This window comes from Mastigoproctus giganteus, chromosome 8, assembly GCF_048544385.1.
Source record: "Mastigoproctus giganteus isolate SK-2022 chromosome 8, ASM4854438v1, whole genome shotgun sequence".
Classification (NCBI taxonomy): Eukaryota; Metazoa; Arthropoda; class Arachnida; order Uropygi; family Thelyphonidae; genus Mastigoproctus; species Mastigoproctus giganteus.
Window position 1 is genome coordinate 173,493,439 of NC_143582.1, and position 13,833 is coordinate 173,507,271.

The window sequence follows — 13,833 nt, forward strand, 5'->3', positions numbered from 1 at the left end:
TTTAACCTATTATAGACTGTCAGCATTTCATGCAGTATTCTGACCAGTTAGTGTTTTGATCAGTTGGCATTTGGACAACTGGCACTCTGATCAACTGGCATTTGTTGGACCAGTTTGCATTTTGAAGTACTGGTGCATCATTATTTCAATAATCAGCATCCTAACATGCCAGTATTTTGACCAATTAGTGTTTTGATCAGTTTGCATTTGGACCAGTTGGCACTTTAATCAAATGGCATTTGTTGGACCAGCTGGCATTTTGAAGTACTGGGTGCTTTAACCCAGTCAGTATTTCAATTATTAGCATCCTAACATGCCAGTATTTTGACCCATCCAGCATTTTTATTGTTGGCATTATGACTGACTCCCACCATTTCACGACGTATACACTATGCAACTGTGACCACTAATTCTAACATCATTTATAACTGAAAATTCACCTTCATTTATTTTACTAACTGTTCTCCCAGCCTGACAGTGAAATATTCCATTCAAACGGAACATATTCCTTGTGAATGATTTCTTTGCTATTGAAGAAAGCAACCAGCATCATCATTTTGGCTTTTGATTTTTAAAAATCGAATTCAAGTCTGAGCAGCTTCTGTTCATTTGCAAAACAGTGCAGAACAAACCTGATGCAAATTTTATATTTGCCTAACCCTGTCAGAATTGCATAAATTGTTTCTCCATTAATATGAAGTTGTTATTCAATGATCCTATGCAATCAACATGCAAACTTTTTTTTTTTTTTTTTTTGTTTCTGGGAATTTTAAATGCTGTTTGATGTTCACAGCTCCTATCATTATCCAGATTTTCATGGCCACTACTGGGAAATCAGAGAGAGAGAGAGAGAGAGAGAGAGAGAGAGAGAGAGAGAGAGAGAGAGAGAGAGAGAGAGAGAGAGAGATCCCCTCTCAGTGGTAATATAATTACTGACTCCATTTCATAGAGAAGATTCATCCCAAATCTTGCAAGCCAATGAAAAAGACAAAAGAAAAATATAATATTGTTACCATACACTTAATTGTATTTAATTACTTTTAATCAATCCTAATTTAGCTTATTACAAAGCTAAATTAGGATGACTAAATTTGCCACATTTTAAAACTACATTTATTACTAAATTATATTTTAAAAAACAAAGTATAGTTATAACTTTACCATTAATTTAGCTTATGCAGAACTGTTTTGTCTTGGCTGTAAATACTCTAATTCTATTATTTTCCCCAACAGGCCTCACAATATTACTCAGATGAGTTCTGAAATGGTGCCTTGATATTAAGTACTGGTATTGTGATTGTTATTTAGTTTTCTTGTAATCATTTCAATCGACTTGCTTAATATTTGCACTGGTGTAACAGTGTATTTCTTCATCAATTTAATTGTTTTTGAATAAATGATGCTGCATAAGCATACTTCCTTGCACATTTTGCCACTATTAATAAAGTAATTTTCTTGTAATGCAAAAGAAATAAGTTTAAAAGGTTTCAATTTGAACATGACACTGATCTATAAATAACAAAATGAACCCGTTATTCAGGTATTTACACTTTTTTTTATAAAAAAAATATTACTATACCTTTGTAACTTTCTGTATATGGTATTACAGTTGCAGCTTTTTTTCCCTGTCCTTTTGCATACATAAAAAATGAACGCAAACATGTCTGTAATGGGACACGTGAATAGTGCTGATAGAATAATCTCCACATCCTCTTTCCTACATTTCAGAGTTAAAAATAAAGAACAAATATAAAAATATTACTGATTCACTGGAAAACAATTTGTAAATATATGTTATATATAGTCTACTATTTGTCATCCCAGAAAGCCAGTGTCACCTTGACAATTGAGCTAAGTGGGCTATAGATAAGGGTGCCTTCCTTGTTTTGCACTTTTATATTTTCTATTTTGTTGTTTTTATAATAATTTCTATTATTTTCATTCAAGGACAATAAAACCTATATTTCTTTTAAAATAAATATTTAGTATTACTCACTAAAAATTTTTATTTCACCAACTATAAGAGGGTGTAAGGGTGCATCATGTTAATATCCTAGGGTGTCTTGCAGCAATCCCTTTGAAACATTTATATTAACTTATATAAAGAGATAATAATAATAATTACAGCTACAAATGATTGATTTGTACTATCACAATAAGCTGTACAGCCAGTGGGTATAATACATTTGGATGATGATGATGGGTTACAAATGGATAGTTAAGGGGCCATTATCTAGATTTCTGTACTATAGACTGGGCCCAACTAACTAGCACCTGTTGCTAGTTAGTTCTGATTAGCTGGAAAATTTTGTAGTACATCTGTTTATCAATCCATATATCATAAAATTTAGATGAGAAAGAATTATAGTGAAATTCATAATAATTTTGGATTTAAAAATATTCTGGGTTTACAGATGAAACTAAGTGCATTTGTTGGGTATATATACAACATATATATATATACAACTTATATATACAAAATTATTTCTATAGTTAACAATCAAAACAACTATACAGAAAAATATAATAATAATCAGCTTGGATTTGTCAATTAACAGTGAATGACTAAGCAGTGATTGTAATTAGCAAAATATCAAATTCCTTTTAAAACTTGTATTTGTTTTACTCTGCCTAATGAAAACTACAGGATTAAATTTTCTATGATATTATAAAGTTTAAACTACCTAAGAAAATGCTATGGACCTATGTCTCCAAGTGTGGATCCAGTATTCATTTTGGGAGAGTAAAAACATAAAAAAAGGACAGACCCAAACCTATTTTGTTTAAAATTAATTTTTGAATTAATTTATTTAAAGTTAATTCTCAAGTTTGAATTTTTGCAAAAGATGCAAGTTTCTTTACATTATGTTTTAGCCATACTGTATATACAATTAGGCTAAACACTGGTGTATATACAGGGTGATTCACTACCAGTGCAACAAACTTGCAGGAGGTGTAGGGGCATAAAGCCGAATCGGAATCACATAGCATTGCAGGGTCCGAAATGCCTTCTTCATGTGGTAGAGGACATTGAACGGGAGGTCGCGTGAACAGCGATCCCGCTCAGAAGCGGATTAAGGTCAGTTGAGGCCCCGGGCGCAGAAGAAAATATTGGGCCCCTTAAAAAAGAGAGATAGGGAAAATAAAAATACATGTTAACCATTTTTTTTAAATAAATAAAAAATATTATGTACTATTAATGTTTTATTTCCAATAAAATTTGAATATAATATATGTATTATATTATATTCGCGTCTTTTTTCAGCCCCTCATAGATGTCTTTTCATTTTTCTAGGTACCATTGGTAGCCTATCAATGAAAAGAAAAATACAAAATTTAATAGTCTGAATGATTAGAATACTAGAGAAGAGATTTTTCGTTATAGTGCAATAAATTAATGATTAATTAAAATTCAAAAATTATTCATAAACTACGAAAATCCAGGCACTGATATAACAACAGGAATTAATTTAGTCTTAATATAATTTCAACAATATATGATATATGCATATTTGCGTATGTCATAAGTCTGCACTGCAGGAGAACCTTTGTAAGTACAAAGGAGCAAATACGATTCTATTGCTCTGATGAGCGGTAGCGCAGCCGCGCGGGGCCTATGTAGCCTAGTATGTGTATAGTATGCAGCGTAGTAATGAAATAATGAAAATAAGTGAATATAAACATACTATCAGGTTTTACCGCCGATTGTAAACTTGTACGTAATTAAAATTGCACATATGAAACCAAACTTGGTGTCATTAGAAAAAAGTGTAAAGTTGGAGTTTTGAGGGGTCCTTCCGAAGTCGGGAGCCAGGTCGCGCACCCGGTGCGCCAGCCGTTAAATCCGCCTCTGATCCCGCTGGAAGTCGGCATTTGCGAACCGGTTCCCAAGGCAGTAGGATGGACGAGTATTCAAACGTTGAACTGGCCGACATGCACCTCACGTATGGAGCTGCGGACTGTAGCGGGCACGCCGCTCTGCGCTTGTACCAGGAACGTTTCCCGCACAGGCGTGCTCCTCATCATATGATTTTTGCACGTGTGCACAGAAGGTTACACGAGACTGGTTGTTTCACAAGAGGTACCATGAATCGAGAGCAAACGACGAGGACGCCAGACAATGAGGAGAATGTCCTAATCTTGCAGAAGGCAATTCCGAGTACGAGTACTCGAGAGATAGGCCAACGATTGGGTATTTCCCAATCCACTGTATGGAGGATACTGTCAACAAACCAAATGAGCTCATATTCATACCATCTGCAATGCGTCCAATCATTGGAGCCTGTGGATTATCCACTCTGGAGGACTTTTGCTACTTGGTTTCTTCAACAGAAACTGTTCGCAAATGCTGACTTCCAGCGGGATCGCTGTTCATGCGACCTCCTGTTCAATGTCCTCTACCGCATGATGAAGGCATTTCGAACCCTGCAATGCTATGTGATTCCGATTCGTCTTTGTGCCCCCTACACCTCCTGCAAGTTTGTCTCACTGGTAGTGAATCACCCTGTATACATATAGAGTAGTATCAGTTCCCAAATAAGTTGGAAATAATATTGTTTCTTATTGATTTTTGTCTCATATCACTATGCTTCTTTTCACTAACAATTCTGAAGAAAATTATTTTTTAATCATTCAATCGTATATCAATCAAATTTTCATAACAGATCAAAAAACATTCATTATGGTGGTAATGTTGGAAGCTTATTTATTTACATAAAATGTTACTGATTTGTCAACAAAATCTGCAATGATAAAGGACAATTAAAAAAAAAAAAAACCACAAACCTGCTGTTAGTGGTGGTGACCATATAAACATGTGGTATACATGAATAACAATCGTGTAGTATTAGTTTCTTTTAACAAGCTTTAGGCAGCCATATAATTTTATTCATCAGTTTTTTTGTTTTTTTTTAACAAAAGAAAGTTTTTTTTTGTTTGTTTTTTTTTTTACTATATTATATAGTAAAATGCTATGTGTAAAATAAATAAAGCCAAAATTTTCACTGTTATAAATGATTCAAGAACTTGGAGCCATAAACAGTAGGAAATTTTCTTATACCCAGTGAATTGTCAATTACTGGAATAAGTTACTTTCATGGGTAGTTAAGGCTGATAACTTAGGTAAACTGAAAGCCCCGCTGGATGGTTACCTAAGTGAGGAGGGAAATTCATAGGTAATTTATTTATATTACAGTATCTTTTTATTTTTATTTATTTTATTTTTTTTGGCTGGCATAGAAAAAGCATGTGGCTTCCTTGCACTATATGGCTAATACTAAATGAACTGGTGCCTCCGTAGCAAGGAGCAGCAAGTGGATAGCACACACTTTTTAATTAGACTGGGGTTTGAGCCCATGACCACCGCATATCCCCGGAGCAATATGGCCTTAGTTGCTAATGCTCCTAAAAACCAAATAACAACAACAAAATGAACTAGTACTTAACAAGTACCCATCCCTTTTTTAGTGGAACTAGAACATGAAATTGTTTGTGTTTCGAGGGACAAGAAAAAAAAAAAAAAAAAACAGAATTAGAGAAATATCTTTCTATATATTTTTGATCACTCAACAGAATTTGGTGTCGTTTAAGATGAACCTTTGCTTTCCATATTAAATAAATTTTTTCTGGATCTATGTTTACTATATTAAAAGCTATCTTAAAACAACGTTCCTTGATTTTCCAATTTTTCTTTCATGGCAAAACAACAAACACATTGCAGTCATCGGAGAGATTCCAAAATTTCTCCACTGACTACATTCTGTAATACTACTTTCAACAATAATGATTGCAATAAAGAGTTTATTATACACTCATAATATTGTGTTGGCAGCATGACCTTTTAAACAAAATGTAGGCACATTAAATGCATTGAATGTAACTTCTTGAATACTTATCTGCAACTTTATAACTTACCTTTCATGGGGTGCCTCCGTAGCCAGGTGGGCAGAAGCAGCAGTGCGTAGCACACACTTCTTGATTAGACCAGGGTTCGAGCCAGTGACCACCAAATACGGAGGATGCTGAAAGGTCAGGGAATGACCATCGCATATCCCCCCCCCGGAGCAATATGACCTAAGTTGCTAATGCTCCAAACAAACAAACAAACAAACAAACTTTCATGGTTTGGCTTATTGGCTAATACTGGAAAAGTAGAGCACATCTGCTTTCAGCTTATAAAATCATAAAAATACTTTGGAGTTGAATATTAAAGATATTGAAATAGTTTGGACACAATGTTAAATTTTGGCTCTGCTCATTAAGCATTCTCCTGATCTTGATATCATTGGAAAATTTTAACATCATTACTTGCTTTTTGTTCTTAGTTGCTTTCCATGTTGGTAGCTGTACTTGTGGCACAAGTGTAATTATTATGTTGTATCTATATTTCGTAATTAATATTTTTTTTAATTTCTAATGTTGTTGGCACCTTTGTTTCACTTTTCATAATTCATTATAATAGTGAAACAACCGTAGCATGTGATGAATTCATAGGTCATTAATAACAATAAACGGATTTCAAAATGGATATTTAAGAATAGATTTTTAATCAAACAAAACAGGTTGCGATATGCAGAAGTGTATTTATGGATCCGAGTCCTAAAGACCTATACACTTATAACCAGATAAATTGGATTTACATTGTGGGCAGTAATAGACAGCCAAAATAGCCGTGATGAAACTAATCCCAAAAGGGATTAGTTTCATCGATGTGCAAAGAATTTGACATAAAATATATGCAGCACATATCAGTCTTTGGACTACATGTATTTTTACATATTTTCTGCAGTGACAATGAAGAGGGGGGTATGATGATTACATGCTAGAATATACGGAACAATATGAGGAAGTAAGCAAACCCTTAGCCATAATTATGAAAGCTTGGACTCAGAGTAGGTCCAAACGGACTGAAGATGTGCAAATATGTCCCCAATTCACAAAGGAGGATACACGAGGGTGACATAAGTAATTATAGACCTGTTAGTTTAACTTCTGTTCCAGAAAAAATAATGGAGTCACTAGTTAAAGAAGCAATGCAGGATCATCTAGACAAGACAGCAGTTATAGTTCAGACACAGCATGGGTTTGTTAAGGGAAAGTCTTGTCTGACAAATTTGATTGGATACTATGATGTGGTCACGAAGGATGTAAAAGAAAATTCTGATATTATATACTTGGATTTCAGGAAAGCTTTTGATACTGTTGCACATGGAAGACTACTGTACAAATTGAAGCAGTATGGCATTAAGGGCAACTTGCTACAATGGATAAAGGGATGGTTGAGTGGAAGAAGACAGAGTGGTAATCAATAGACACTGCTGTTTGTGGAATAATGTTATTAGCGAGTCCCCAGGGTTTGGTATTGGGCCCATTCTTGTTTTCTGTATTTATCAATGATATTGATGAAGGTATATCAGGATTAATATCTAAGTTTGCAGATGATACGAAAGTTGGCTAGGTTGTTAATGACAGTAATGATAGTATACTACTGCAACAGAATCTAGAAACGTTGAGCAGATGGGCTGAGAGATGGCAACTGAAGTTTAACATTGACAAATGTAAAGTACTACATATGGGTAGCAGTAACCCCAAAGAAATGTATCAACCATATCTACACTCAGGGTAGTGGAGAATGAAAATTACCTGGGGCTGACTGTGCAGTGAGATATGAAGTTTTCTGAACAGTGCAAGAGCATGACAGTCTGCAAGGGTAGCTGATTGTGTCTTGTCAATGATATACAGGAATTTTGCTATCAGGGATAGGGAGGTCATTTTCCCCTTGTATAAGGCAATGGTCAGGCCACACATTGAGTACTGCATATAGGTCTGGAGGCCTCATTTTAGGAGGGGTGTAGAGCTGCTGGAACGAGTACAGAGAAGGGCAATGAGATTGATGAGTGGAACAAAGGGTTGCTGTTACTAAGAAAAGCTTAAGTTCTGCAAATTGCAGCATCTGGAAACTAGGCACCTGCAAGGTGATCTAATTGAGGTGTATAAGGCAGACCTTGAATGGTTTGAGCAAGTTGATGGAATTCTTCCTCTTGCTCAGATTACTCACCTGTGGGGACAAATTCAAATTGAGGAAAGACAATTGTAGAATAGCAGTGCAGAAATTTGCCTTTAGCCAGAGGGTGGTTGATAGTTGGAACAAACTTCCATCTGTTATAGTGGAGGTCAACAACTTAAATAAGATCAAGGCAGAACTAGACAAGTATTTGGACTGAATGGAGAGTTGAAATGGGAAGGGTTTTTTTTTTTTGGCTGATGCTATATAAGCTTGCTTTCTTGCACCTCTACTAATGCATCCTTTCATCAGTCATTTACACAAATTAGAAACAATAGCAATCCCAGCACCAATCCAAAGACCCTGCTTCTAGTACTGGCCCAATCTGAAGAGTAACTCTAAATCACAACCTTGTCTCCTGTCCTGCAGTCATTCTACAATCCAGTTAAGGATCTCACCCATCATTCCAACTTACAATCTCTCAAGCAGGATAGAGTCAAATGAGACCAAATAAACAATGCAAAAATTATTTCCTATAATCACTCATGAGTAACTCATTAAGCTATTTGCCTACGTAAAGGGGTTGGCCTTGACCCACTTTTAAAAAAATATTGTGTTTAATGTTTAATCAAAAATAATACTTATAAGATACAACATATTCATATCTCATCCTATTAGAAAAAAATATCCAGGCTTGGCACTAACGTTTCTTAGGAAAACAAGGAATGGGGGAAGTTATTAAAAAAAAAGTATCAACAGTTAGTTAAGTGCACAGGGTGCAAAACGAACTAAATTATAAATATATATAAAAAAAAAAAAGGTGGGGGTCAAAAGAGTCACAAGCAGATGCAAATGAATATATGCAGAAATGTTGCTTTCTTTTACAGGTATCACCACGCTTTTTTTTTTTTTTTTAATAAAATATCAGTGATGCATTTTATAAGAATGCATAAAACATATATTTTTGCCATTTAAACTTCTTAAGCTTTCAGTATCAGCTACCTCACTCATACATTTATGTGTGAGCGACAGATAATCTACAAAACAAATTGAATTATGGCAGTATTAATGACCGATCAGGATGGTAAAAACTGTTCAGAAGCTCATAAAAATAACCACTTAACTGTCTTAACATATTTCATTAAGGATTTAAAGTTTGTATTTATACAGCTACCTGGGAATTTGCTAAACAGCAGTAGCAGTGATTCGCTATGGGCATTAAGTAAAACAGCTGGAATCAATTACCAAGACACTCATGTATGCGAACAATAAATATTTTCGTATGCATTCTCTCCTTGTTCAAGTTTTTAAATTGCTCATAGGGTTACAAATAATAATTAATTATACGAAAGCCTGTGAGGTATTATCTCTTCCGATAGTACAATCCCTGGTGAATGAATCTTCCAAAAGCGTCTTTTTCCCGTGAAGGAAATAAACGTGAAGCATTACTTGCAGTGACGTCATTTAAAGTTTTCATTTAATAGATAGTAAAGAGTAAATTACTAATCACAGCAAATGACAGCATAACAGATTCGGATGTTGAAAGCAAACTGAATATTACACCGTACAACAAAACTTTATAGATTTAACAAATATCGCGGTACAGTTGAAATTTAGCACTTATTTCATGTACAGTCCATATTTCAATTCTTCCGTCACCAGTAACTGCAGTACAATACAATACATCTTTAAAAAATATGCATTACAAAACACCAGCAGCCCACATAATCATTCAATAATAATTGTTGTTGCCTATCACTGCGCCCCCACACCCATGAGACGATGACACAAACAATAACACTATTATCTATCACAGCCTGAAGGATAACGATCAAATATTTAGAGTTTTAAAAACAATCGATTTTTGAAAATATAATTTTAAACAAATTATTTTCAGTTTAAGATATATTATTTGCTCATAGTTTGTTATGTAAATTGTGTGTATTTTCTTGCAGTTTGCCCATTTCATGGGCTGATACATCAGAGATCCTACTTAGAACAAAATTCCTTGAAAAAAAAAAAAAAAAAAAAAATGCTGCCTCGATGGCAACCAGCAAATCGGCCATAGCAAGAAATTAGCATCGGCATTAGTAGAGTCATATGATGCAAGAAAGCAAGCTTATACAGCATCAGCCAAAAAAAAAAAAAAAAAGTTTCCATTTCACCCATGTGAAGCAAGAAAGCAAGCGTATGAGTTTATGTAGCATCAGCTAAAAAAAAAAAAAAAAACAATTTCACACATCTAGTCCCTCTAAAAGTTTGTCCAGTTCCTCCTTTAATTTATTTATTTAAGCTATCAACTTCCACAACGACAGATAGAAGTTTGTTCCTGCAATTAATCATCAGCTGGCTAAAGGCAAATTTCTGCGCATCTATTTTACAACTGTCTTTCCTCAGTTTTGATTTTATGTCCCCTCAGGTCTCTCTCTCTATTTCTCTCAGGGTAACTCGGGAATTTTTTTTTTTTTTTTTTGACTGGTGCAGCATAAGCCTCAGGCTTCCTTGCACCATATTATTATTATTATTAGCCACATGGTGCAAGGAAGCCTGAGGCTTATACTGCACCAGCCAAAAAAATAATTTTTTTTTAACCCAGAGAGAGAGAGAGAGAGAAAGAGAGAGAACAAGGGTCAGAAGTAAAAGGGAATCACCAAGAAAAAGAAGAAAGATGATATCCAGCTCAGGACCCTGGGTGTGCCAAGCCCATACTCACCAGATGTGAGCCCCTGGGGTAATTGCACCATAATCTGAGCAAGCGGAAGAACCCCATCAGAATTCAGCGTACTCAACCCATTCAAGGCTTTATACACCTCAAACAGCTCACTTCACAGGTGCCTAGTCTCCAGCCGCTGCAAATAACCCCAGGGGCTCACATCTGGTGAGTATGGGCTTGGTACACCCAGGGTCCTGAGCTGGATATCAACATTCTTCTATTTTTTGGTGATTCCTTTCTTCTTCTTCTTCTTCTTCTCTCTCTCTCTCTCTCTCTCTCTCTCTCAGGGTAACTCGGGAATTTTTTTTTTTTTTTTGACTGGTGCAGAATAAACCTCAGGCTTCCTTGCACCATATGGCTAATAATAATAATTTGCAAAACTTAAGCCTTCCTTGGCAAGACGACCGCATCGTTCCCCTCACCAATCTTGTTGCCTTTGTCTGTACATGCTCAAGCAACTCTGCATCCTTCCTAAAACGAGGTCTCCTTACCACCTTTCAAAATATCTTTCCGACGCCTATGTGTACAGTTGTTGGTTGTACTCATCAGAGCCTTTATTACTATTATTAGCTATTAGCATTAGCATTAGTAGAGGCATTTGATGCAAGAAAGCAAGCTTATGCAGCATCAGCCAAAAAAAAAAAAAAAAAAAAAAAGTAACATAAATAAATAAAAATAACCACTTCCACTTCACCCCTCTGTTCGTTCGAAATACCTGTCCAGCTGAGCCTTAAACTTATTTAGGCTATCAACTTCCACGACAGGGGATGGAAGTCTGTTCCACCCACCAACCACCCGCTGGCTAAAGGCAAATTTCCGCACATCTATCCTACATCTGTCTTTCCTCAATTTGAATTTATGCCCTCTCAGGTGATTTTTCTGAGCTAGAGGAAGAATCCCATCAGCATTGAGCATGCTCAAACCATTCAAGGCTTTGTACACCTCTATCAGATCACCCCGCTGGTGCCTAGTTTCCAGACACTGTAATTTGCAAAACTTAAGCCTTTCTTCGTAAGAGAACCCCTTTGTCCCATTCACCAATCTAGTTGCCCTTCTCTGTACTCGTTCCAGCAGCTCTACATCCTTCCTGAAATGAGGCCTCCAGGCCTGTATACAGTACTCTAGGTGTGGCCTGACCATTGCCTTATACAAGGGAATAATCACCTCCTTATCCCTGCTAGAAAAATTCCTATATATCATTGACAATACACCATGAGCTACTCTCGCAGCTCGTCTGCACTGCTCAGAGAACTTCATATCTGCCTGCACCACCACCCCCAGGTCCCTTTCATTCTCTACCACTGTCAGTGTAGTACCACAGAGTTGATACGTTGCTCTGGGGTTGCTGTTTCCCATATGTAGTACTTTACATTTGTCAATGTTAAACTTCATTTGCCACCTCGAAGCCCATCTGCTCAACCTTTCCAAATCCTGTTGCAGCAGCATAGTGTCAGTAGTGTCCTTGACAACCCTGCCAACCTTCGTATCGTCTGCAAACTTGGACATTAAGCCTGATATACCATCATCAATATCATTTATAAATACAGAAAACAATAAAGGCCCCAATACTGAACCCTGAGGGACTCCACTAATAACATTAGTCCACGATGAGCAGTGTCCATTGATTACCACTCTCTGTCTTCTCCCCCTCAACCACCCCTTTATCCATAGCAGCAACTTGCCTCCAATGCCACACTGCTCCAATTTGTGCAGCAGTCTTCCATGTGCAACAGTATCAAAAGCCTTTCTAAGATCCAAGTATATAATATCAAAGTTATTCCCTGCATCCAGTTCTTGTGTGACTGCATCATAGTATCCAATCAAATTGGTCAGGCAAGACTTCCCCTTAACAAAACCATGCTGTGTCCTAGCTATAACTGAAGTCTTGTCTAGATGATCCTGCAGTGCTTCTTTCACCAGTGCCTCCATTAATTTTCCGGGAACAGAAGTTAAACTCACAGGTCTATAATTACTTGTGTCAGCCTTTGATCCCCCTTTGTGAATTGGGGTCACATTTGCACATCTCCAGTCAATGGGTACCTCCCCTGAGTCCAAGGAAGCTCTCATAATTATGGCTAAGGGTTTGCTTACCTCCTTTGCTGCCTCCTTTAATATAACTGGATAGATCCCATCCACCCCAGGTGCCTTTCTTGTGTTTATCTTCAACAATTTCTCCTCCACTTTGCTCTCAGTTATTACAAGATTCTCTAGCTTACTGCTAGAGTTGAATACACCTCTGGCATTCCCCTCGCTGAATAACTCCTCGTGTGTGAATGTCGATGCAAAATATTCATTTAGTTTGTTAGCTACCCGAGCAGGGTCATCAACAGTTGACCCATCGATCTCAAGTGGACCAATCTGATTCATCCCCTTCCTTCTAGAGTTTACATAAGTAAAGAACTCTTTGCTGTTTTTCTTCGCATCCCTTGCCAAGGATCTCTCGTAATCTGCCTTCGCCTGCCTAACCTCCTTTGTAACTTGGTTACAGATCAACTTGTATCTATCATAGGCATCCGTGTCACGTGTTAATTTGTATGTATCCCATGCATTTTTCTTCTCTGCCATATGCCTCATTAGTTCATCTGACAACCATTTAGGGTTAAACCTTGAACAATATTTCTTAGTTGGTATGTAAAGCCTAGTAGCTTCCACGATAAGTTCTTTGAATGCTTCCCATTTTGAATTTGCTGTTGGCAATATCATCAGTTGATCCCACTGTATAGAATTTAAATACTGTCTCAGTCCATTGTAGTCGCCTTTACGAAAGCAATACCCCTTCCCTTTACCCCTAATGGTAGTTACCTCTTTGAGTAACTCCCACTTCAGCACACTGTGATCACTGCCACCAAGTGGTTCATTTATCTGCAGATTCTTAATGCATGAAGAATCACTACTGATAATCAAATCAAGAGTATTACTCCCTCTAGTTGCCTCCCGAACATGCTGATGTAGAAAACAATCATCCAATAAATCCACAAAAGCCTTGCTACTGTGTGAGTGACCAGCCCCCAAATTCCAGTCAATATCTGGGAAATTAAAATCCCCCATTATAAGACTCTCTGATTTACTGGCCCACTCTATTTCTCCGAACAGTTTCTTATTATACTCATCAGAGTCA

At 36.6% G+C, this 13,833-nt stretch overlaps 1 protein-coding gene across 1 annotated transcript in view; it reads right to left on the bottom strand.

The window, feature by feature from the left end:
• ZnT49B (solute carrier family 30 member 9) overlaps nt 1-9,707 on the bottom strand; it is a 168,165-nt gene extending 158,458 nt beyond the window's left edge. Inside the window, exons 1-2 of the mRNA XM_090379907.1 lie at nt 9,177-9,707; nt 1,580-1,717 (exon numbers count right to left, since the gene is read on the bottom strand). Coding sequence (XP_090236033.1) covers nt 1,580-1,709 — 130 coding nt within the window. The 5' untranslated portion in view covers nt 1,710-1,717; nt 9,177-9,707. The remainder of the gene's footprint in view (nt 1-1,579; nt 1,718-9,176) is intronic.
• Between the last annotated feature and the right edge of the window lie 4,126 nt (nt 9,708-13,833).